The sequence below is a fragment of the Hippopotamus amphibius genome, chromosome 4 (assembly GCF_030028045.1).
Source record: "Hippopotamus amphibius kiboko isolate mHipAmp2 chromosome 4, mHipAmp2.hap2, whole genome shotgun sequence".
Classification (NCBI taxonomy): domain Eukaryota; kingdom Metazoa; phylum Chordata; class Mammalia; order Artiodactyla; family Hippopotamidae; genus Hippopotamus; species Hippopotamus amphibius.
The window spans coordinates 45,454,772-45,481,075 of NC_080189.1; the positions used below are offsets into that span (position 1 = coordinate 45,454,772).

At 38.2% G+C, this 26,304-nt stretch overlaps 1 protein-coding gene across 1 annotated transcript in view; it reads right to left on the reverse strand.

Annotated features, from left to right (window-relative positions):
- Positions 1-25,848, reverse strand: part of AVL9 (AVL9 cell migration associated) — a 51,554-nt gene extending 25,706 nt beyond the window's left edge. The window contains exons 1-8 of the mRNA XM_057732095.1: positions 25,472-25,848; positions 10,920-11,040; positions 9,485-9,570; positions 6,335-6,406; positions 3,149-3,238; positions 2,423-2,489; positions 1,431-1,471; positions 236-274 (exon numbers count right to left, since the gene is read on the reverse strand). Of these exons, the coding sequence (XP_057588078.1) occupies positions 236-274; positions 1,431-1,471; positions 2,423-2,489; positions 3,149-3,238; positions 6,335-6,406; positions 9,485-9,570; positions 10,920-11,040; positions 25,472-25,564 (609 nt within the window). The 5' untranslated portion in view covers positions 25,565-25,848. The remainder of the gene's footprint in view (positions 1-235; positions 275-1,430; positions 1,472-2,422; positions 2,490-3,148; positions 3,239-6,334; positions 6,407-9,484; positions 9,571-10,919; positions 11,041-25,471) is intronic.
- Between the last annotated feature and the right edge of the window lie 456 nt (positions 25,849-26,304).

The window sequence follows — 26,304 nt, forward strand, 5'->3', positions numbered from 1 at the left end:
ATGCTACACGGCAAGGCAATCAATCAATCGAGTTTTCTGTTACCTATAGTCTACACCATTCTGATAACTAATATTATCAAACTGCCCCCAGAAAAGACTGCATGAATTTACACTTCTATAGTAGTGGACAAGAAAATGTGCTTTAGCCTGCCATAATTTGATAGCCAAAAAAGTCTTAATTTACACTTTATCATTAGTCAATAAATGCTAAATATTCCAAACATCCAAATCTCACCTTTTTTTCAAGAAGAATTAGTTTAAACAGGATTAGGACCTAAAGAAAGAAAAAAAAAATTAAAATAAGAAACTCAAGCTTATTTTTCATTTGCCTTTGCCCCTCCTCATTCCAAGTATATTGAATCAGTAATATTAAATAATTCTAGTGCTTTAAAGAATACTTTGAAAATTAAGAAGTTATACAGAGAAATTAAACATCTGTGTCCTCTAAAAATGTGAGTACCACTTAAATTGCTATCAAATTGCACCTTTTGGAAGAAGTTGTGCCATTTTTTCCTAAAATATCTGCAAGTTCCTTAAAGTAAAGGTACTATTCGTTTCCTTCTGGATGTCTGGGGCATTCACAAAGCAGACACTCACTATATCTGTTAAGTGAATGATCAATGTGTGTATGTCCCATGCAACAGATGCTTTAAGATGAAAGATCAGAAGATTTAAGTATAGAGATTTTACTGGAAAATGTTTCACTCTCAGGGTAACATAAAAAATATTCTGCAAGATTAAAACACGTTTCTTTCAGATTTGATACACACACACACACAATGGAATACTACTCAGCCATAAAAAAGAATGAAATAATGCTATCTGCAGCAATATGGATGGACCTAGAGATTATCATACTAGGTGAAGTAAGTCAGAAAGAGAAAGACAAATGCCATATGATATCACTTATACGTGGAATCGAAAATATGACATAAATGAACTCATCCATGAAATACGCTAACAGACACAGAGAACAGATTTGTGGTTGCCAGACTTGTGTGTAGGGGGGAGGAGTGAATTGGGAATTTGGGATTGGTAAATGCAAGCTATTATATACAGAATGGATAAACAAGGTCCTACTGTATAGCACAGGGAACTATACTCAATATCTTGTAATAAACCATAATGGAAAAGAAAAAAATAAAGCAAAACATGTTTCTTTCCACTCTAATTTCATAATATATGAAATTACAAAGACCATAGAAAAAAGGATCCTATCCTGCACAGAAATAAACAGACACTATTTGTGTACTTTTAGAAATTTCTATCATATAAGAACTACCAACACTTTAAACTTTGTTATCATTATGACAACTATCTCAGAAAAACTAAAACATGGTGATGTCACAGTCTGCATTAGGCCATGCAGCTCATGGAATTTGCCCAGTTAAATAATTTTAGTACATCATAAATTAAATAAGGTATCATACCTTGTGTCGAAAATGAAGCACAAGATCTCGAGGAGATAGACCTATAATATTAAGAGAAAAAAAAAGCTAATTTGTGACTACAACCTACTGCTTTTGTCAAAGAAAGTTTTAACGTCCTCAAAAGAAGGGCAGGTAAAAAGTAGGAATATGCAAATATTTAAATATTTATGTAATATCTCATTATGTACACAGATAATTAGAATTTATCAAATACTGTTAACAGTCAAACAACACGGTCTGTTAGAACTTTTGCAATAATGGAAATGTTCCAAATCTGCACTGTAGCCATATGTGGCCACTGAGCACTTGAAATATGGCAAGTGTGATTGAAAAACTGATTTTTAAATTTTATTTAATTTCTATTAATTCTAATCTAAATACAGTCACATGTGGCTAGTGGCTCGTGTTGTGGCCGTGCAGCTCTAACACTCCCTATTTTACAGCCATCTTACAAATCACACAAGTTTAGAAATTATGAAGCTTGTACTACAGTGGCAGTCAATCATTTAAACATGGTTTTTGGTCACTACACCATATAGGCTATTATTTCTGAATAACAGTCTTCTCTGATCATCTACCATAAGACAAGAAAAATTAATTTAGGGAAAAATACATTCTCAGAATAGAAGCTTTGTAACCAGCTTACATTACACATAGGATTGCAAAAGTGAACTACCACAGTTTGGCTACTTCATGCTAAAATGGGAACCAAGTGAACATAAATCACTATGTGATCAAGACTTTTACTATCCTGAAAAGCAGGAATTTGCCTTATACAATAATAGTTGTAAATTTTGGTACAACTATGTTACAACCCTTCTTAATACAGATACTGTCTAAGAAGATATTTAAGGAAGCAGCAGCATCAAATTTTGGAGAATTTAGATCCCATACAGAAATGTAATTCTAATCATGAAGTCTTACACGCAACTCAGAGTGCCAAACAAAAAGAAGTGAGAGCATTTCCTCTGACTTGTAAAAAAGGCACTTACCAAGATACACTTGGGATCCTTCTAATGAAGTTCCTCCCAGGGAACTGTTCATATGTTCATAGAGCTCCTATAAAACACAGATTCAGTTTAGAACACTTTATTATCATTTTAGGCACTGAATTTGAAGTAGGGTGACCAGGGGAAAATTCATTCTCTAATTGAGGCAGTTTTGTCTTTCTGAAACCTTGTCAGTTTCCTGCAATCCTTCCTTCTCTTCTGCTGCATTTTAGAGCTTGATTCATTTCCATGGTGGTATGGATTCCTAGGATAAATTCCCTCTACTTCTTTGCGAAATAATTAACTGTCCTACTCTCATTAGAATCCAGGAGAGATTCATGTTCTATACATTCATGGCAGCCTCAAGAAAAACGTATTGTCCATCCTGAGTAAAACAGCCATGTGGCTCTTCCGTGTTTTTTAGTATGGGAGCTAGGATACAAAAACATGATATATAAACATACTGTGCAGTGTATTAATAAGATAATAGATGTAGAGAAGCAATGCCATAGCAAAAGGGCTATTATCCATTATTTTCTAACAAAAGATGGTGTCATTAAATTTAACAAGTATGAACTGTACATTTTGGACAGATCCTTGGCCTTTCAATGTTATTTTCAAAGAAGAATGTCTTTCTTAAGCTAATACATGATTATCTTTCACAATATTAAAGATCTACTTGATTTATGAATCTGTCTTCAAAAACATTTACGGAGGCGATGAAGTTACCTTTAGAATGGAAATTTGGGAAAAATCCTTCTCTTCAAAATATGCATGTGTAATAAGTTGAAGTTTTGCTTGAAGTAAGCCATAGAGAGGCTTAAAGAAAAAAAGAGAATTTACCATTAATTTGATAATAGTAAAAAAACAGACAAATACCCCACAACTTTTTAACCTGGTAAGACCAGGAAGGAAAAAGTTACTGACAACTTTAGCATCTTATTATTCACAGCTGAACGTTAAGTCATGGTCTAGCTCTTGGGCTGCAGTTGCAAAGTGTCTGACCTACTCAGAGCACTGGGTTGAGAATGTGGGCACAGACCTTCTGGGTCTTGCTCCGGGCACTCGGCCACATAACTCTGGGCACTTAACCTCTCCATGTCTGCTGGTTGATGTGGACATGGGTATACGAAAAGACAGTACATCTTACTGGGGCTTTCTCAGAATTAAATAGCACAGGTAAAAGCACTTTCTAGAGTGACATACAGAAAGCACTTAAATATTAGCCATTATCATCATAGAATTTAAAACATATAATTCTGCACACTGTTCTGCTATGTTGTGGTGACATTTAATCATCCTTCTAGCACTAGTTCTTATCTCGAGCTGGGCATTCATGACTAAATTTAAGTTCATTTTCCCCTTTTTTTGCTCTCTATAAAGCCTTAAAACAACTAGTCTGTGTTCTTTATAATATCCTACGTAATATTCTTCTGTATATCTGAACAAAGTTACTCCTTAATTCTTATTTCTCTATTTAAAACCCTCTTCCTACCATTTCCATCCTTTTATGTTCTTTCTAGATGTTTTCTGGTTTCTATATCCTTTTTAGGATGCAAGACTAATGCTGAATATATATACCCTAGTTAGTTAATACAAGTTATACTGGAATGGTTTTCTCCCCCCAAAATCCCAGTTAATATATCATTATTTCTATCTAAATATATTTTTATATATAGACTAAAATGCACTATGAGCCACCAAAGGTTTTTGTGTGAGCTAACTCTCTCCATCCCCCTGCCTGTTTTATCTGCCTGATAAAACTAGATTTTTCACCCCAGTTTTATTGTTAGCAATTACATGTGTATGAGATTTACACATTTTTTTCTCTGATATATATCTTTATGTGTGAAACAAAAACAGTAAATACTTAGATCTCTCTTTATGAGGATTAAAATGACAACTATATCTAAAAAGCGCCTGGTATAGAATATTTGACATAAAGGAACTTGATAAATGTCACTTATTATTACTGTCCTTTGAAGAATGATTATTCAGTTAGACTTTCAACATGTGTTCGTTCAATATTCAGCACTCCTATTCTCTGGTCATCTGGTTCAGTATAAAAAAAATTATTTACTGATGTATATTTTTTCGGGCTACGCTCCTAGAACCTGTGTACAGGAATCAGACTAGCAATTTACCAATTTTCTGATACTGAAGTCTTTTACAACCATTCCTTTTCTAGGAGATTATTCTTGCCCTATATTTAAGATTACTATCTTGGAAGAAATATCCTGATCCTCAAAATCTTATCAGGAAGGCCTACAGTATTAAATTATTATTACTTAGTTTTTTTTTAAAAGCTTAATACTAAGCAAACTACATTTAAATTGTCTGTAGATATAAGAAATTTGACAACTGCAGAAGAAACAATTAAATAAAACCACAGTTTGTTAGTGACCACGCTAACAAAATATTCTCGATTTTGCATTAGGTTAACTGCAGAAACATTCATATTCAGTAATCATATAGATCTAAGATAATTAATATGATGGAGATCTAGATTTTTTTTCCCTACAAAGGGAGTTGGGGGGACTGTATTTTACATGTAGAACTAGGTACCTGGTATTACTGGTAAAGGTGTTATTACCCCATTAGTAACACAAATGGAACATCACAGATGACTTAATGGAGAGGGCTATGAAGAATAAGGAATGTTATATATCCTCTTTTTAAAACTAAAAAATTGAAAAGGGAACCCTCTTGCACTGTCGGTGGGAATGTAAATTGATATAGCCACTATGGAGAATAGTGTGGAGGTTCCTTGAAAAACTAAAAATAGAACTACCATATGACCCAGCAATCCCACTATTGGGCATATACCCAGAGAAAACCATAATTCAAAGATACATGCACCCCAATGTTCATTGCAGCACTATTTACAATAGCCAGGTCATGGAAGCAACCTAAACGTCCATCAACAGATGAATGAATAAAGAAGATGTGGTACATACATACAATGGAGTATTACCCAGCCATAAAAAGGAATGAAACTGGGACATTTGTAGAGACACAGACCTAGAGACTGTCATACAGAGTGAAGTCAGAAAGAGAAAAACAAATATTGTACATTAACGCATATATGTGGACTACAGAAAAATGGTACAGATCAACTGGTTTGCAAGACAAAGACACAGATGTAGAGAACAAACATATGGACACCAAGGGTGAAAGGGCGAGGTGGGGAATGGGGTGGGATGAATTGGGAGATTGCGGTTGCCATATATACATTACTAATAAGAAAAAAAAATCAAATTGTACACTTTAAATATATGCAGTTTAGGTATGTCAATTATATCTCAATAAAAGTTCTTAAAAAAATAAAACTAAAAAGTTAAAATAATTATATACTTGTATCTGATCAACTTGTACAGAGAATAAACAATTTTAAAGTACTGTTACAGTACAATCATCATGTCATTTCCTTTCCTCAAACATTTTTTTTATTTTTATTTTTTATTTTTTATTTTTTTTGGGGGGTACACCAGGTTCCTCGAACATTTTTAAAGAGGAAATTAGGGATACAATTTTTCACTGCAAAGAGCCATGCACTTTTGTATTGTCAATAAAATCTGAGTAATTATACTTTGAATTTCAGTAAAATATTACTTATCCACAGTCTTGAGAACAAAAGAAAACTGGATACATGAGATGCCTCATTTTGGTCAAGTATCAACCTTTTTCCCCAAAGCTGATCTATTAGATTTCCTCCCTCTTATCTAGTTTTGGGCAGAGAAGAAGTAAGAACGAACCTGGTGAAAGGCAAAGAGGAGCTGCAAGAGCATTAACAATAAGCCCCCAATTTTAATATATCATTGTTTTCATAAGCCTCTCCTCATTCTAATAATGCTTTGTCCTCAAATAAAAAGCTGCCATGATTGTTTGATATTAACAGGTTATCTGGTCTCTTACCAGCTTGCTTAGAACACAAACACTTTTCTGCACAGTCTCTCTGGTGACATCTGCTTGCCGTACTTTCAATGCCTGTTATAAACAAAGTCATTATTAAAAATACTTCATGGAAATATTTAAAAATCATCATTTTTCAATATAAAACAGAAATCAGATAAAAAATATCTTGCACTTAATTAACTAAAAGTACTTATTGAGAATCTTTAGAATAAATTCATTTATTGCATGAATAAGTGCCAGCCAGGGCACTCTGTGCCAGAATCTGGAAGGCAATGGGAATATAACAGTGAGAGAAAATCTCTACTTTCAAGGAATTTACAGCCTGGGGGAGATTCCTTCATGTGTAAATTGCCACATCCATAATGCAAACCAGTCATGCTTCATTCTGGTTTTAAAATGGACACCCCGGGCTTCCCTGGTACCACAGTGGTTAAGTATCTGCCTGCCAATGCGGGGGACACGGGAAGATCCACATGCCGTGGAGCAACTAAGCCCATGCTCCACAACTACTGAGCCTGAGCTCTAGAGGCTGTGAGCCACAACTAATGAGCCTATGTGCTGCAACTACTGAAGCCTGTGCGCCGAGAGCCCGTGCTCCGCAACAAAAGAAGCCTCCGCAATGAGAAGACCACGCACCACAACAAAGAGTAGCCCCCGCTCACCGCCAACTGGAGAAAGCCCGCATGCAATAACGAAGACCCAACACAGCCAATAAATAAAAATAAAATCAATGAATGAATGAATGAATAAATAAGTAAATAATCAAGGGATCATTTAAAAAGAAAAATGGACACCCCTTTCAGAAACTCATGTTTCTGGTGAGAAGGGGACAGTTCACTGCTCGTTTCTCCAGAGATGGAAGAATTGTCAGCAGTCTTGTTAAGCTGCTTATTCTCCGCTGCTGGAGTCTATCCTGGCACACCTGTATTGTATTGTGGCCCAGCCCTGAGCCATCACTCAAGCCTCGGCGATTCTGAGGGTGACCACATGAGATTTCTGCAGTTCTCTGCTAGTAGGAAACAAGACTTGATCAACCTCAGGGAAGGCTGTGAGGGCAGTAAGAATGACTCCTCCCCCTCTAGTGCACTGCCTGACACCTCCTTGGATCTGTTCTGAGGACCATGGGGCCTCCGTCTCTTCAGCTGCCTGAGGACTGATGATTTCATCATTAAATTACATCAAGAATAGAGCCTTTCCTCAATCTGTTTCTACCTCTTTACCTTGATAGGATTCATCCATCGGGTCTCACCTTTGTTCAAAGGGAATGAAAGGCTTTCTCCTAGGCTTTAGGGCCCTCTGATGTCTGGTTTATCTGTCTGGTTATCAGATGAGGTGAGAACAACTTGGAGAAATTGGCAACCCCAATATACTCTGTAGTGGGTCAGACTCAGGAGGTGAGGGAGACAGGCAGTATGAAATGCCACTTAAAGGCTGTCTAGGCAGAGCATAAGAGCTGTTGTTAATGACAATTAACATTGAAGAAATAATTTTACTAGTGGTTATATAACGTACAGGGGGTACTAATAAAAAAAATATCAAATTGTACACTTTATAAAAATTTAAAAATCCATTATAACAAAACAAAAAAAACGTACAGGGGCTAAGAGGTAGTAAAAGGAACAGACTTCCAAGAAAGGGCAGCAGCTCAATTCATCTCATCTAATAGTATGTAAAGGTAACAGTACATGAAGAAATCACAAATGCATAATTATTCTCAGGTTTCTTTATCTTTAAATTCAGTTATTCATTTGAACCACAAACATTTACTGTGTGTGTCCTATGTTCCAGGCTCTGTGCACGGAGGGTTATTTTACGGTAGTTAACTACTTTGGGTACGCTGGAATTTATTCGTGCAGTTTACTTTCAAATGGTTCAGAGAAACACACACACACAGAGCAAATGTGGTAAAACATTAACAACAGTTGAACGTAGATGATGGGTGTACAGGTGTTTACTGTACAATTCTTTTAGTTTATCTGCGTGTTTGAAACGATCATTATAAAAGTTAAAATTTTTAAAGACTAAGTTAATTACCTACCCAAGGAAGCTTTTAAAACTTTGTAACTGCCTAGAATCTACTACCAGAGGTTCTAATCAAGTCCGTAGAAGGAAAGGCCTGGCAAGTATACTTAAATTAAAAAAAAAAAAGTCTCTGGAAATTCCCTGGTGGTCCAGTGGTTAGGACTCCCTGTTTCAGGGGGCATGGGTTCAATCCCTGGTTGGGGAACTAAGATCCTGCAGGCTGCGCAGTGGGCCAAAAAGAAAAAGAAAAAAAACCTCCAGGTAGTTCTGGTTAAAAACCATTGTTTTAGAGCAGTGGTTCATAGTCTCGGATACATATTAGCATCACCTGGGGAGCTTTTAATACTCCGGATGCCCAGAACATCGAATCAGAATCTCTGGGGTTAGCCCCCAGTCATCCCTGGTATCTAAAGCTCACCAGGTGATTCCAACGTGCAGCTGAGGCTGAGAAGAGCTTACTACTACTTCAGAGTATTAATGATTTCACAAGAGGAAAGAGATCTTTACTCAGAAGAGGTATACCCACCACAAAAAGAATGATGTTGCTCAGAAGCCAACCAGGAAAGGGGAAGCTACCCATCTTGGTTTATTTGAATTTATTCATTAGAGCTATTATAGTAAATTAGGTATCAAGCGGGCAGGTAAGTTTGAGAATGATCACAATCTTAGTTACAGATAATTAAGATAATTTGTGAGTAGTTTGCAGCTACCGTAAGTACTTTCCATTACTTCTAGAAAGCTCCTTAAAAAAAAAAATACAACACTCACTACCATTCCACTTTAAAGTTACATACCAAACTTTAGAAATAGAAAATTCAAGGACACCACGAAACTGAAATACAGTATTTTGAAGACAAATGGATAATTTAGGTATCACTATCTAAAAACAATGTACAAAATATTATACGATACAAATTAATTAGTCACCCATGTCAACTTAGAACAACATTCATGTGAATAAACAGTACTACAGAGAAAACAGCTACACAGTTTATAAAAATTTAAAACAATATCACAGGTACCACATGAAAAATAAAAACTATGTATTTCCCCAAATTCTACATCTTACGTGGCCAACACTTAAAGAATTTTTGAGTGTTTTTGGTTGTTGTTCATTTTAACTTTTACCTTGGCTTCAATCTGTCGATAGCAAGAGATACCATATACAGTGGCTCCATTTCCATTTCTGGGTGGCAAGTGAAAAAACACAGTATCTAAGAGATATACAGAAAAAAAGGTCAATACCAAAGTGGATTACCAGTATGAATAATGAACTTTGACATTATTATAATGCAATCACTTAAACAAAAATGATGAAGTAACAAGGAACCCATGTCAGACTTATTTCCAGCATCACAACCACTGGCTTCTTAGAATTCCTCTCACTGCCTTCCAGTGTACACTCATCAAAAAAGCCCAAGAGGCTGAATTATAACAGGTCGAACTGAGACCATGATCACTTTTCAGAGACAATACTTTATTACACAGGATTATTCCAGAGAAAAAGAAAGTAAAAAATCATACAAACCAAAGGCAACACATAAATTCTGAATGGATTAAAAGTCCTTGGGACAATTGGGGAAATTTTAATGTAGACTGGATATGAGATGGTATCATGGAATTACTGTTAAATCTCTTAGCTGTGGTAAAGGTCAGAATCGAAAGTCATCCTGGGGAATGATCTTTTTAGAAGATGCAGGCTGAAGATTTAAAGTGCCATGATGTTTGCAACAGACTTTCAAATAGTATAGGCAAAACCATACACACATATAAAGAAAATTTGTGTAATATTTACTGTTCTTCCAATTTTTCTGTATGTTTAAAAGCTTTCATAATAAAGAAGTTTAAAAAATTATTTGTGAGGTTAAAAATATAGCATTTAAATTTTATGTTCAACTGCATAGTAATATTTGCTTCATTTCATACAAAAATTAATAAATATTAGAAAAACAAGTAACCAAACCAAGTTTAATCTTGTGTCTTGGTAGAGCCTCTAATACCATGATAAAGTATATTTCTTCATTAAGCCATTCAAAGCACTTATTTATAGCGTGATAGGACACTCAGTACTAACGTCACATCATCGCTTTCTTTGAGGGTGTTGACATGCTCCCCATGCATGCAAGCAAACTTCTAAGCGGAGCACTGTAGTGGCAATGCTCCAGGGGTGGAGAACCAATCCCAGCTGTTTTCAGGTGGGCATTGGAGGATGAAGCTAGTAAACTTGTAGCTAGAGCTCCAATCTGCAGCTGGTGCAGGTAAAGCTTAGTTTGTCTCTGAGCGGAGTCTGAAGTTTAAATGCAGAAAGTGCTACCAGTAGCAGATGTCCTAATATGGCTAATCACTGACTTTGGCCAGGGTTCTTGGCAAAGGAGTGGCCAGTGTTCACCACCCACTACCAATATAAGCCTGGCACTCCTCTGCAGATCCTCTAGTATATGACTAACTAGAACAGTCACAATAGGCCAAAGGTCTTGCATTACCAAAGCACTTAGACTCTAAGATGTCTTGGCAAATTTTTTAAAAAGGCACCTATTGATTGCTCCACTGTCTGTTTACATACCTTCTTGGTAGTTGTGTGCACCATCTGGTAAGGCAAGGAAGGGCAAATACTTCCATTCTTCAGGTAGAGTGTGACTGTCATGTCCATCTCCTGGAATCAGGGGCGGGTAAGAGAATTCGACCTAAAATGGTAAGGAATGTTAGCCAATAGGTTGATGATCAAAGGGAGCATTATATCCTGATAGACAAAAATGCTTTCAAACTCTGAATGATAGAAGTAAGGATAAGCCACACTTGCTGATGACATCTGATAATATCAGCAAACCTATGGTACAGATGCGGAAAAAGAAAAAAGGAGGAAGAGGAGAAAAAAAATGGTAAGCCTTTCCCCCTTTTTAATTTAAAGGAGTTTAATTTTTATGTGCACGAGGGTAGGGGGTAGTGGTGGTAGTGACTGGATTGGAGATGTACCTTTGGGAGTTGTTATCAAATTGATGGTAACTGGAGACATGGGGCCCTGAGAAAAGTCAATATCCTCCTGAACTGAGTAGGAGAGATCCAACAAAGGACACAGAGAAGTTGAGCCAAGAGCTAGATTTGCTTCCCATCAATTGACTCCCAATACTTGAAGCTTTGAGCTTATGGTTTTGATGGGTTGTTGCGGGGAGGGGAGGGGTGAGCGGGCATTAACCACCAGTTCATGTTATTTTTTTCCCCAAGACTGAGAACTGATCAATGAAGTCTAATACTGTGTCTTGTAGAAATAATGAAGTTTTTAGTATAAGCCCCCAGTTTCTGGCATTCCCCAAGTTTACTAGCATTTTCCCTTTGCTTCTGTTTCTTTTTGTTATTTCAATGAGACCTTTGGAAAGGAAGGCAGAATCAAATGCTGGGGACTTGCGTTATCACACTGACTTGGAAGTTCTAGGTGTCTTATGTTTAATTTTCTTTCAAAGTATATTTAAGCAGGAGTCTGCACTGCATTAGTAATAAATACACTAAAGTTGGAACAATATATGGATGAGAATCACTTTTAGATCCCATCTTTAATGTGGAAAGACATGATGGCTCAAATTTTCCCACATTTCAAGGTAATCAAGGTGCCATGAGAGCTGGTTATAAAAGGGCTTTAAAAATGATTATTTTTAACAGGTGATCTAGTTGCATATCGAAAATGTTTACATTTCCCTGCCCCCCAACCTCCAGAAGCAATCAACGTTTCAGTTTGAAAGGATTTTTAAAAGGTTTGGATTATGGACTAAAACTTTCTCTCAAACATCAGTTATTTAACATCAATTCACTGAAGGCTGGGCATAAATAATCAACATTCACATTTCTCTGTATCTTCTCTACGTATCTATCATACTGGTTTTAGATGGGCAATTCTCAGAAGTGTAAGGGAAGGCAAGATGTGCCACAGGGGGAGAGACATAAATACAAAGCTGATGCTATGAAACTGGTAGTTACAGAGCTGAAAAAAAAAACCCAACTCAGAATTCCTGCTTTAACAGGAGAAAAAAAAAAAAAAAGAAACAGGGAAATAAGTTATTGTATTTTATGTAAACACTAAAGTCCAATATATATCAATAATACTTATAAGAAGTTCTGGTAATTATTACAAAATCATTTCTTTTGGAAAACCACTAGTTTTTATGTATAGATATTAATTTATAAAGCATTTAGTATGGAATAAACATGCTTTTAAATAAATATTAACATCACAGACTCAACTACTCACAAGTACATCATTTAGTATGTTGCCCTTTAGGACCCAAAAAGTTTGCCAACTAAAAATGAGCACTTGCAGTCTGCCTCTACAAGGATTAGGTCACCAACCACTGCAGTCACTGACCTTCAACACACCCTGAAAGGAGTTCAGTGCCTGCAATGAGGCACTGTGTGCTCTGTGGAAAACTGAGAGAACGGGCCTTCAGAAAGATATTTTCAGGAGAAGATTTTATAAGCCCAATTTCTTGCATCTTCTCATAACTGGAAAAGCACTAAAACCATTCACAGAGACATCTGCTCCTTGTGACTCGCAGCAACCCTCTGCCAAAATCACACGTGCACTGACCTCCCCCGCTACCTTCCTCAGAGCTCTCTGAGAGGCTGTCTCCTGGGCTATGGTCCTCATTTTGCCCCAAAGAAAACTTAACTCACAACTCTCACACCATGCGTTTTTTTTTCATTCGACAAGTTTAACGTAGAAAATTCCAAAAGAAACTAGTACAACAATGCTCAGGGAGATTGGGATCGCCATATATACATTGCTAATAAGAAAAAAAATCAAATTGTACACTTCAAATATATGCAGTTTATTGTACATCAATTATATCTCAAGAAAAGTTCTTTAAAAAAAAAAAATGCTCAACCTCTTATTTAAACCTGGAAATGCAATTTGAAATAATAAAATTTTCACTCATTACCGAAAAACATGAAAAAGATTACTCATATTTTGTGTTGACAAGAGTATGGGGCTTGGCTGTGGGACTGTAAACTGGTACAGCAGTTTGGATGGCTACTTGGCAGTATTATCAAATCAATAATACATTTACTCTGACTTAAGTCCAGCTTTAGGAATTTATCCCACGAATACACATAGATATTCACATGAACAAGTACAAAAATGTTCATAGCAACATGACTTTTTGAAGCATAAAAGCTGGAAACATAACTATTCATCAGAAGATTGGTCAAATAAATTTTACAGCAATTCTATCCAGCTGTTAAAAAGAATGGTAGATTTATATATATAAGACAAAGCAAGATAGGTATGATATACTGTACAGTAGGTAAAGTAACAGCCCTCCAGACATGTCCATCTCCTAATCCCTAGAATCTGTCAATGTTGCCTTACAATGCAAGAGGGACACTGCAGATAAGATTACCTCCAGATGGGGATCATCCAGGCGGTCCCAATGTAATCACAAGGGTCCTTAGAGAGGCAGAAGAGACAGAGTCAAGAGATACTTGAAGATGCTATGCTTCAAGATGCTTTGAAGATGAAGGAAGGGGCCATGAGCTAAGGAATGCATGTGACCTCTAGAAGCTGGAAAAGGCAAGAAAACTGATTCTCCCATAGAGCACCCTGAAGAAATGCAGAGCTGCCAGCATCTTGATTTTAGCCTAGTGAAACTCATTTCAGATTTCTGACTTTCAGAACTCAAATTTGTGTTGTTTGCGGTAACAGAAGAAAAATAAAGTTAATACATACTATTAAATTTAAAAAGCAAGCAGCATTCAGTAAATATAGTATAATCCTACTTATACTGTGATTCCATTTATGCAAACAATTATACAGTACATCTTTGCAAATGGATTAAAAAACATGCTTGAGGACTTCCTAGGTGGCGCAGTGGGTAAGAATCTGCCTGCCAATGCAGGGGACATGGGTTCGATCCCTGCCCCAGGAAGATACCACATGCGGCGGAGCAACTAAGCCGGTGCGCCACAACTATTGAGCCTGCGCTCTAGAGCCCGTGATCCACAACTATTGAGCCCATGTGCTGCAACTACTGAAGCCCACGCGCCTAGAGCGCATACTCTGCAACAAGAGAGGCCACCACAATGAGAAGCCCTGTACCACAACGAAGAGTAGCCCCTGCTAGCCGCAACTAGAGAAAAACCGTGTGCAGCAACGAAGACCCAATACAGCCAATAAAATAAATAAATAAATTTATTTTAAAAAAATGCTTGAAAAAAACCTTTAATAGAGGTTTTATCTCTGGAAGGTGAATAGGGTTGGGGATTGGAAATAAAGGAATATCCCTGTTAATTTTTTCCACCATCTTTTTTTTTTTCTTCAAACTTACAGAAAATTTGAAAGAATTCGAACACTCATAACTTTCATCTATATGCACAAACTGCTAATGTTTTGGCCACATGTGCTTTATTTCTGTTGCATGTGTATACAGAATGCTTTTTCTAAACAAGCTGACAATAAGTTGAAGATATTATCATTTACTTTTAAGTAAATTGTATTTATTTTTAAATGATTGCTTTTAGAATTAAAAAAAAGCAAAAGATAACCACAAGCAGTTCCTAACTTCTGAAGGAAATCTTATTTCCATTCTATCTTTTTGGAGGCAAAGAGAGACAGATCTATTTCCCTTCCTGAAGATTTAGTTGTTACCAATGGCCAGGGTCTAATTTATATCTGATGCTATGCTAAATAAATTCTCCTGATTCTACTGAAGGAAGATCTGTTTTGAGTGACTTTAGCTGGAACGTAAAGTGCAGTTAACTCATAAAATTGTTATAAATATAAGTGTAGATACTACATATGCTTGAAGAATTCCACAGGTAAAATAAGGCAGCTTTAGACTGATTTGCATCCAAAATATTTATAACCTTGCTTCTTTGGGAAAATGTATTCAGAATTTCAAACAGCTACCTTTTGTGACACAACTTTTCCATAAATTGTACAGTGCCTATACTGTGTTGGCAACTTTCTGGAATTCTTCTGCTGGTTTATTTGCTACCAACATATCCTTCCATTTGGAGACCAGCAAATTTGCTAATCAAGTTTGCAACAGTTCACACAAACTCCTTTCTGTGTCCACAGGTATACAACAGTTTCAATGGCTATATACTGTTGTTTCAAAAATCAATCCTCTATTGTTGAACATTTTATACTTTTTTTAAAACGTTATTAATAGCTATTCAGTACAGTTAAGTGTGATGTAATAAAAAGTATATATTTTATCTTTGTCCCTGGTCCTGATCCTAAGCTCCTAAAACCCTTGGAATTTCCTAAGCGATAAGAGCATCTTTTATTCATAAGAAGATGCTTTCCACCACACCTGGGTTTATGCTAATGAAGTGATTCTTGGGGGGGAGCTAAATGGCTCCAGGATGGGGCCTGGTCACCAGACCAGTCAAGCCTGATTTGAAGCTAGGAGCTGTTTGCTCCACCCCTCAGCCTCAGGGGAGGGGCGTGGGGCTAGACAGTTCAATCACCAATGGCTTATGATTTAATCCATCACACGTATGTAATGAAACCTCCATAAAACCTCCAAATTAGGGCATTCAGAGAGCTTCTCAGTTGGTGAGGACACTGAGGTGCTGGGAGGATGGTGTGCCCAGAGAGGGCATGGGAAGTTCCATGTCCCATCCTGCATACTTTGTCCTATGCACCTCTTCCATTTGGCTGTTCCACAGTAGCAGCCTTTAATAAACCAGTAAAAGTAAGCAGTGTTTTCCTGAGTTCTGCGAGTTGTTCTAGGAAATCTTAGATCCTGAGTGGGGGACACAAGAGCCCCTGAATTTGTAGCTAAGGTGGACAGAGTGCAGGTAGCCCGGGGACCTGGGACTGGTGTCTAAAGTGAGGGCATCCTATGGGACTGAGCCCTGAAGCCTGTGGAGTATGATGCTAGCTCTGTTAGCTAGTGTAGAACAGGACTGGATTGTAGGATATCCAGTTGGTATGTGGGGAAAAACAAAACAACAATGAATCTGTTACTTTCCACTTAATGGGATTTATAAATCTTAAGCTGTATATTCTTCATATTTTGAATACGGACTCAATACTCTATATGCTCCCATTCAATATGTCCAAAATAATCCGGACACACAATTCATGGCACAGAGGCGTAAGAGGAATTCTCTTGGAGGTTACCTGAGACTCTTACATAATAATCAGTTGAATCAAAACACAATTAAAATAATAATGCCAATAAAACCAAGCAGTACCACAGAAAGTAAAGGTAGGTATAGTCGGCTGCCTCACTGTACAACTCTAGGGGGAACCGCCAACACTGCAATTTACATGAAGGGCTCTCCCTGCAGCTGTGCCGTCTGGGGTCTGCACACTCTACGTGGCAGCCCTAAGTATATGTGAAAAATCACTGACAAAAAACAAAGTAAATCTCCAGAGATTAAGAAACATTCAGAATGATTATCATCCAGTAAGATTACTATTTTATAGTGAAAGTTCACAGCCCAAAATCTAAGTTAAATCTGGGGATCAGAGATGGTAACTGGTAGAGCATTAGCACAGACAATACGTAACAACCGTATCCGTTGATCCCTTAAAGGATACTATTATTAAATCCAGCACATTTCAAGTATCTCTCTTTTTATGTCAACAAATATTCATGTGGCAAAATCTGTTTTGATCTCAATCAGCAATAAGAATTTACGCACTTAAGTAACTACAAAAGAAGAGGAGGGAAAAAGAAGACAATGGCTGATTGCTAACAAGTGGAAGCTGAATAAAGATGCTGTAATCGCAAGGAATAAAAAGGCAATTTTCCTAAATGCACTATGTAAGAAATGGTGACATATGTTTATCCTCCAGGAATGATAAAAATTACCACCTCTTTCCATAGTTTTCAAGACAAATTGGGGTCCTCTAGTCAGATTCCATTTACTTTGTCTTCAGAAGAGATTAAAAAAACAACAGTGAAAAACTACACAAACAGAACAATAACATAGTGTCCTGGTGTGAACTTTGAGTACTTCAAAAGTACCCTTTGTTCACTGTCTAACAATGCAACATCCACTCCACTGTCAGAGACCTATAGACACCACAACGCCAAACAACACACAAATTAAACACACCCTTGGACCCCACAGATACGGATACAACAGGGCTTACTGAGGGAAGGAGAGGGCTTCCTGAGATTCTGAACCAGTTGCTCCACCTCTCTGCTCCCTCTGTAAGCACCTCAGGGATTTTACCTCCTTCACTCAGAAGCATAGGGTATTTGTTTTCTTAACAGTCAAAACATTTTAGGCACCAAGGCTCTGTCATGATGTTTTTCACTTTAAATGAAATGTTGGATGTAGAAGACACGTCTTCTCTAAGTTATATCTTCCCTCGCAAATTTCTTGAAGATTCAGTGCTAGAAAAGAACTGGTACTCTTCCCGTTATTCTCTTACAAAGTTGGCAGAGCTGAAATTACAAAGGGATATAAGGAATACCATATAGGGCTTCCTAGGTGGCGCAGTGGTTAAGAATCCGCCTGCCAATGCAGAGGTCACGGGTTCCATCCCAGCTCCAGGAAGATCCCACATGCCGCGGAGCAACTAAGCCCGTGTGCCAAAAAAAAAAAAGGAATACCGTATAAAAAGTTCCTCTAACATAGGAGATTGGAAGAGGACTTAGAGAAAAATGTATGATGGGATGAAGAAGACCGGTCTTCTAGATGAGATGATATAGATGGAACATTATTTATCTCTAGGCTATTGAGAATATATACAAAGGTGACAAAAATTATTTTCTTGCAGGAAAAAAATTAAAACTTTCTGACAGATGATTTAAATCAATTTATTTTAATGAACTCTATATGTTTTACACATGGATTTGTTTTTAACATTCCAATACTGAACTTTTACACAGCAAAAAAGATTCCAATTTCCAGGCATGCACCATACCCACCATATAGAGTCTAACAAATTACTGATAATCACTCATGAAGGCCACGGGGGCAGAAGCAGGTTTCATTAACAACCCTGCAATGATTCCCTTAACACAGAGCTAGCACACCTTGTGACACAGAGCTGGATGAAGAAAATACAAGTGCAGAGGGCCATCTTTCAAATCTAACCGGACATCTAAACAGTTTATTTTGAAGTCAGACTTCTGACAATTTAATCACCTAGAACACTGCCAACCAGGAACAAGTGAGAAAAGCATCTATCAGCTTAACCAGCCCTGGATACTATACTAAGTAGTCTTTAGGTCTTCTTTCAACACCCATGACTAAGTCATTTTATTTCATACACATTTAGCAGATGTGCCCTTCCAGTCCATGGAAGAAAAGAAGCAACATATGAGAAAGCAGGGAAGGTAAGCTGAAAACTACATTATGTTTTTGGTCATCACTGAGAAGTAACTGGTCACTGCTTCATCATCTCCCTCTCTCTGACAGGCTATCAAAAGCCCTGCTGAGTCAGAGGCATGTGAGAATCACTCTACGTTAAAATAAATCGAGAATGCCATAGTACGAGTGACATTTGTTATGAAGACAGAATCATCCAGACTAACTTAAATTGTGTTCATTATATCCTGCTTTAAAATCTATCTTAACAAGATCCCCATTTAAAAAAAAAATTGTGGCTTAAAATAGTCTCTACACTTAGAAAAATGGTGCAAAGTCACAAAGATGTTCTCTGCTGCACTATTCAAAACAGCACAAAATTGGAATGCCATCTAGGTGTCTAAAAAAGATTTCCACAAGATAGTATTTAGCTATTTTAAAATACTAAAATTCAATGCTTATCAAAATGGAAGATTTAATGTTACATTAAAAAAGCAGGTCATAAAACTTGTTTATAGTATAATACATTTTTGGAAAAAGTTATGTATATTCATAAAAAAATGGAGAACTGAAGGAGTGTTCATCAAGGCAGATTTCTCTAGGATATATATGATTTTAAGCAGTAATTTTCTTTTTTTTCTCTTCTCTATATTTTCTCACTTTTTTACCACAGTGAGAACATATTACTCCTGAAGAGAAATGTCATTTTTTTTCAACAGCTGAAATAGGATTTTAAAAATTGTCAGAAATATCAATTTAAATAACACCCTCTAAAAATATCCTAGGGAGAAACCAAGTTTTTAATCTGATGGCATCTTAACCAAAGAATATAATAGGACTAGTCTTTCTCAAAATTATTAGGTAGGTAGGTCTTCATCTTGCTCTTGTAGTGCCCATAGACCAGGGCCCTTCTGCAGTCTTCGCTTGTCTAGCAAAATCTGTGCTCTGCACCACACTGGTAACAAGGAAAAGGTTACCCACTACATTACTGGGGTAATCTTTGGGTTACTGGGGATCAAAGACTTACGGCAAAGAAAGAAATTTATGTAGTGTAGGGCACTTTCTAGCTACCCGGGGAGAACTGTAAGTGGACAAAAGAATCTTCCTGATATTTCTAAATTTCCATTACACAGGTTGACCTCCCACCCTGCTTAGCTGTGATGCCGTGGCCTAAGAGAAAACTATTCCACTGCTATTAAGTGTTAATGTTGCAGCCCTGCAAAGTCAGAGATTTTCATCATTTCAACATAGAAAAAGCATGGCTAAAGTCAGGAAAAAACCTCCACCCAAATATAAAAATGCTATGGAGGGCCAGAAAATGCAATCTTCTTTCAGGAGTTTTGCTGCATAGCTAAAAAAAAAATCTTTAGATTTTATTCTTCCCTAATCTCTAATTCTCCAAATATTTTTTTTTCTGTTCCAAAGACCTACTTATTCCAATAAGAATCACAAACAATACCTCCCCAATATTTCATTACTGTCACCACAGCATGCCATCAACAGCAGGTGCCTAAACTGCACAGCTGTCAGCCAGCCTTCTGTCACCAAAATCTGAATGGGTCAGAGCTTGACAGTATCACCCTAACATAAACCAGCCCCACTCCCACCCCTAAACTCCTCAACCCATCCCTGAATTTACAATGCTATATCCTGCGACTCATGGAGATTTTCCCATGACCAGCCAACTCAGACCAAATGGAAAATATACTGTTCTCTCCACTGGTCCTAGTTGCTTTATTCACTGTTGTAACTACTCATGTAAACGTGAGTTCTAGTTCTTCCATAATTCTACTTTTTAAAGAAGTACAGTCTGGTAAAACCAGTTTATTCAAGAATTGAAACTGCTAGCCTTGTATACAAAACAATGAACTCTATCAGAATAGTGGTCAAAATTCAAGTAATAATTCCAACTCTTTATGACATCACTTTGGAAAATAACTATTCCCCATTAATTTGAGTGTTTAAAAACGTTCCACTCTATCTATGAAAGCACCAAAAAATTTATAATATTTTGCCAAAAACTATGCAAATCTGACAAATACAGTTTATATATTTACTCCCACAAAGCAAATAAGGAACAAGCAAAACTCTGGGACATACAATCTGTAACAAGCAAACTACTGTAGAGAAGATGTCCATAAATTACCTCATGTCAATGAATCTAATTGCAGGTGAGTTTTTCAGGAAGAAGAGTTCTTCACTAATTGCTAAATTTTAAAAAATTTCAGGAAAAGAGTTGAAATGGATAAATATTTCAAAACCACCTGAAATGTCATGGCAGTACTTTAGTTCACTTAAAATGTTCTAAATGTTAAGCATATCAATAAACTAGAATAATGACCACTAGAAATTAACATGGTATCTATACAAGAATTCATCCCCATGAATTACCCAAATAAAAGTGAAAAAATAATCAAATGATAAAATTAGTAACTGTTCATTTTAATTTAAAAGAAGGCATTTTTCATTTAAAATACATCTGAAGGCCTCAGAGGTGGAAAAAATACAGGAAACAAGATGAAGGAATGAACATCTACATGCCTAGTTTGAGGATCACTCTGCTGTACAGCAGAAACTAACACAACATTGTAAATCAACTACACTCCAACAAAACATTTTAAAAAAAAGCAAAGATTTCATCTAAAATCATTTGCAGAAGTGAAGAACATCCTGTAAGAACTAATATGACATATACTGGAACTTTCAGTACACTTTGATATTTTATAAAAACTAAGACAAAAAAGGGAGAAAGTAGGGCAACCAAAAATGAGAAATGTAGTTGAACAAACTATTTTCCCATCTTTTCCTATACTATTATATATCAATTGAACATTCTATTCCGGTTGGATGAATTTCCATGAATTTATATAAATTATGTCTTCATTGAAAGTTTAATTGTTTTTGACTGTATTGACGTGTCAATTTTATCAACCAACTCAGTGTGAGAGCTTTTTCATTCATATGCTCTGTTGTCTAAGTGGAGTGGCTATGTTAGCAGCCCCTGGACACAACCTGACTACCACCACAGAGGGTTTCAGCGGTTTTTCAGAGTATCAACTCACCAATCTTAACTCTCTTTAGTGTCCAGAAATCATAGTGTCATCTCTCCAACTGACCTCCATTAGAGGAGTAACAGAAAAACAGATTACTAGTAAACCAAATTTTTTCTCTAAGAAATAGTAATAGTTCTATTAAAACGATAAGTGTTTGACTCTTGCAAAAGCCAAAGAATACACACTAGTTCAATCTAAAAATCACCTTTATGGGAATTCCTGGCGGTCCAGTGGTGAGGACTCCACAATTCCACTGCAGGAGGCATGGGGGAACTAAGATCCCACGTGCCATGCTGCAGCCAAAAAAAAAAAAAACTCACCTTTTTTCTCACTGCATTTTGACTTTGACAAATTCTAACAAATTCTTGTTTGATTTTCAAAACCAGGTCCTTAGCTCTTCATTTTCTGCTATGAGAAGTATCTTTAAAGAGCTGCCTTCAGAAAATCAAGATGGAGTCAGTATCGTGAAGAGAGCTCTCTAATATGGAGCCAGGAGGCCACTGAGGACATGTGACCTATGCACATCTCAGCCTGGATAGACTCTGACTTTTTGGACCATTTATTGTCCTAACAAAGGCATCCAAAACAGCTGCCAGAAACTCAAGATACTCATGGATCCTTTCCCTAAAATAACTTCTGACAACCATCCCTTAAGGACAAATATTTCCTTTCTCATATTAAGAGTACAGCCTCATGGCTTTTGCCTTTATAAGCCCCTGACTCTTTCTCCTCCTCTGAACACTCCTTTGGTTTTACCCAAATCTGTGTCTCCCAAGGTGCAATTTTTAAGACCGTAAATAAAGTCTTCTCTTATTTGGAAGAAAAAAAAAAAAAGCTGCCTTCATTCAGCAATAAGAAAACCCGGGAGCAAAGTATATGTTCATTACCTCAATTGAGGTGATGGTTTCATGGGTGTAAACATATGTCCAAACTTTATACAAATTGTACACTTTACATATGTCAGGTGTAGAGTATGTCAATTATACCTCAATAAAGCTGTTTCAAAAAAAAAAAGAAAACCCTACTAGGGGTTTCTCATCTTTCACTACATTGTGGCAGAACCCTTTGCATTCCCTTCAATTCTATCAACAACCCAGGTGAGCAGACACTCAACAAATGTTATGTATTCAAAAATAATTGCCTTTGTCTCTGTGAAGCACCTTGTGGATTACTAAAATGTATGTATAAGGCATGTGTTTTTCCATTCTACTAAAAGCCTACAAATCTAAAGTGCTACTAAAAGAGATGCAGTTATAAAGACTAGGGACGTCTGGGCTTTAAATGTTAGTGCTGACAAACAGGCTCTCAACCAAACTTTAGTCAGGCTCCTTAGAATTCTCTTCTCAATTTGGCCCTGACTTTTGGGCTCGTGTTCATCTCTGCGTTACCTAATTTTAGCAAGAATCCCGCTAGATCAATTTCGCTAGAAACCTCCGTTATCCCTGATGTACCAATTTTCCATCCACTAGCCCCCACTCTGCTCCTTGGCTATAAATTCTCACTTTTCCTTGTTGTATTCGGAATCAAGTCCAGTTCTATACTGAGGTTTCTTTCCCCCAATGTTGCAATAGCTTTTCTGAATAAAATCTGCTTGTACCACTAACTAGCTGTGTAAGTATGCTTAAGTCACAACTTTTCTGGGTTTCAGTTTACTCATCTGTAAACTTAAGGGACACAGAGTAGATGATCTCTAAGGATCCCTGCCAGGTCTAAAATTCTCATGACAAAATCTGGTAGAGGAAAATGAGGGACAGAAAAGATTAAGCAACGTGTACTTGCTAGAGGTCATGGAGCTGTGAAGCCGAGACATCATCCAGGTCTTCTGACTCCCACCCAGCACAATGTTCATTTTACAAAACCAGTCACCGGGAATTCTCCGGTGGTCCAGTGTTAGGACTCGGCGCTTTCACTGCCAGGGCTGGGGTTCAATCCCTGGCTGGGGAACTAAGATCCCGCAAGCCATGTAGCTCAGCCAAAAAAAAAAAGTCAGTCTCAGTGCTGAAACCAAAAGCCAGATGAATGCAGAGAAAGGGCATCACAGGGTGCTACTTCACCCCAGAATTCTGCTTCATCTTACAACCTGTTGTTCGGTGTCCTTTAATCCCTAAGCAGCACTACATTTTTTTTTCTTCATAAATCATTTTTCCTTTCTGGAAACATAAATTATATTACCTTTACCAATAAAACAGGTAGAACACATAATAATCTCGACTTTAGATGAAAGCAACGATTAAAAGATTTTATTCTATTTCCTACCATTATTTCCTTCTTTTTCGTCATTAAAAGTTCCCTTCAGTTTGGTTGTGAAGTGGGCCCCACTTCTCACTTCACCATAAAAGACTCCTAAATGCCACGTGGCTCAGCTGAATGAACACACACGGTACCGAGGCAATCCTGACTCCTGCGTGACCTCAGCAAGATCATTTTACTTCCTCCAAGTTTCAGTTACTTCGCCCATATCCAAGGTAAGTTATAAAATGACAACATAAAGACGTCAAGTTTTAAAGTATTAAAAATCTAATGATGATGAACACTGTTTACATGCCATGATACAATTATCTCAAATATCTATTTTCTTACCTCTAAACATAGGGCCACATTTTTCAAAATTTAATTAGTTTTTATTGGAGTATAGTTGCTTTACAATGTTGTGTTAGTTTCTGCTCTGAGGGTCACATTTTAAAAACATATTCTACTGTTGCTGCTTGGAATTTTTTCAATACTACACTAAATAATGCCACTTCCTCCTTGGTATCTTTCTATGCCATTTTTACCTGAGGGACAAGGAATATGATATATTTTAAACAGTCTTTAAAACAAACACAACTATCTTTTCACTCCATCACTTTTCTGTTATCATCCTCTAATGAACTTAAATTTTGCCAATAAGTCTTCTAAAATGTTACATTTTCTGTGAAATGCAAGAAACAAAATGCTACGTTACCTAGTGGCAGCAATCAGTAGTTTCAATACTCTAAGCATTTCAATTTACTGTTCACTAGCACATTATGACATCATTGCCTTCCAGTGTTTGCTCTCATTTAAATAATCGTTTCTATATTTGTTCCCTTGCCTTCGATACATAGATTCCAAATGTCCTATTGTTCCCGTTCACCATTTCGTTGAAAAAGCTTAAGAAGGACTTCACATTTGCACGTTTCTTTGCTCGGTAAACACACTTCCTTTCGCTGCAATTGAGCTGGAGAGTTCGATCTCTCACCAAAAGGCAAGACCCGGACAAGACTAAACAGCAAAACCAAGGCCGAATGGGAAAGGGGGGCGGAGTCAGTACACCCGCCTAACAGGGGTTCTAGGGCTTCCACAGATAAACAAAGGAAGTTGATTTTCCCACGGCGCCGCGTGTGCTTCACTCGTGTGGAGTCCCAGCGCTCATTACCTTGAAAACGCAGCCCAAGTGCTGAATTTTCCTAAAAGGTCCCATGATAGGTGGACACCCAGAAAGTCAGTGGAGACAGTGATGGATGGGGAAGAGAGTGGGCCGACCTTCGATTCCTCCCTCCCACTCTACCAAAGAACCTAAATACCTACCAACCCCAACATGCCGACGCACAGCTCCTCCGCCGCTCAAGACAGTTTTCAGGGGCAGGAGAAAAAAAGAGAGTGTGGGGGGTGGGCTTCAGGTGGGGATGAGCGCGAGGGGCTGCAGAGAGGAGACAAGTTCAGGGGCGAAGGGCCGAGGGCTCTGGAGGGAGGTCTAAGCAGAGCGGAGCGGCGTGGGTGCCCGCGGCGCTCGAACCCCGGAACGGCCGCTGGCGGGCCCGGGCCCCTTCCTCACCTGGCAGCCCTTCTTGTGATGGAAGCCGACCACCACGATGTGCAGTACAGGCCCCCGGGGGGAACCATCGCCGCCCCGCCCGGTCTTCTCCATGGGCGACCGCCGCAGGCCCGCACGACTAGGACCTCAACCGCCGAGGGCGGCAAGCCGGGCGACCCCGTGATCCCCAGGAGGACGGCGGGCGGTGGGTTTCGGGTGTCAGCGAGGGCGCCGCATGAGAGCCGCGCAGGGGGCCAGGAGCAGGCCGAGGCTCCGGCAGCTCTGCACCGCCCCACCCCCGGGCCGCGGCCGCGCTTTCTTCATCCGCTTCCGCTGCTTCCGGGCTGTCACCTGATGCGGCGGCCGCCGCGGGCGAGGCGGGCCTGGCCGGACCCGGAGGGACCCGACGGAGCGGGGCCTGACGGGGCCGGGGCGGGGCCTGGGAGGCGGGGAGGGGGCGCCGGGACGGGGTCGCCGGGACGGGGCGGGGCCTGGTGGGGCAGCCAGGCACACCTGTTCCGCGCTCAGTCCCTCTCGGTGCGATCTCATCCTGCTTTCTGCGCCTCTGTCCTCGCTTCTTCCTCCTCAGAATCTCCGCCCCTTCCCATCTTTTCCCACAGCTTTCCTTTATTTTTTTTTCCTTCACTTTCCGAATATCCAGTTCTTTTACTTCCTTTCCTTCGCCTCTCTCTGGCCTAGAGTCTCAGCCCTTTACTCTTATATTTTGGTAACACGGAGACATGTTGGTGCAGCTCTGTATCTGTGTATTCAACCTTGCTTAAATTACTTGCTTACCCAGAGTTTTTTTGCTTCGTTCTATGTTTTTTTCCTTATTTAAATATTATGTATAGGAG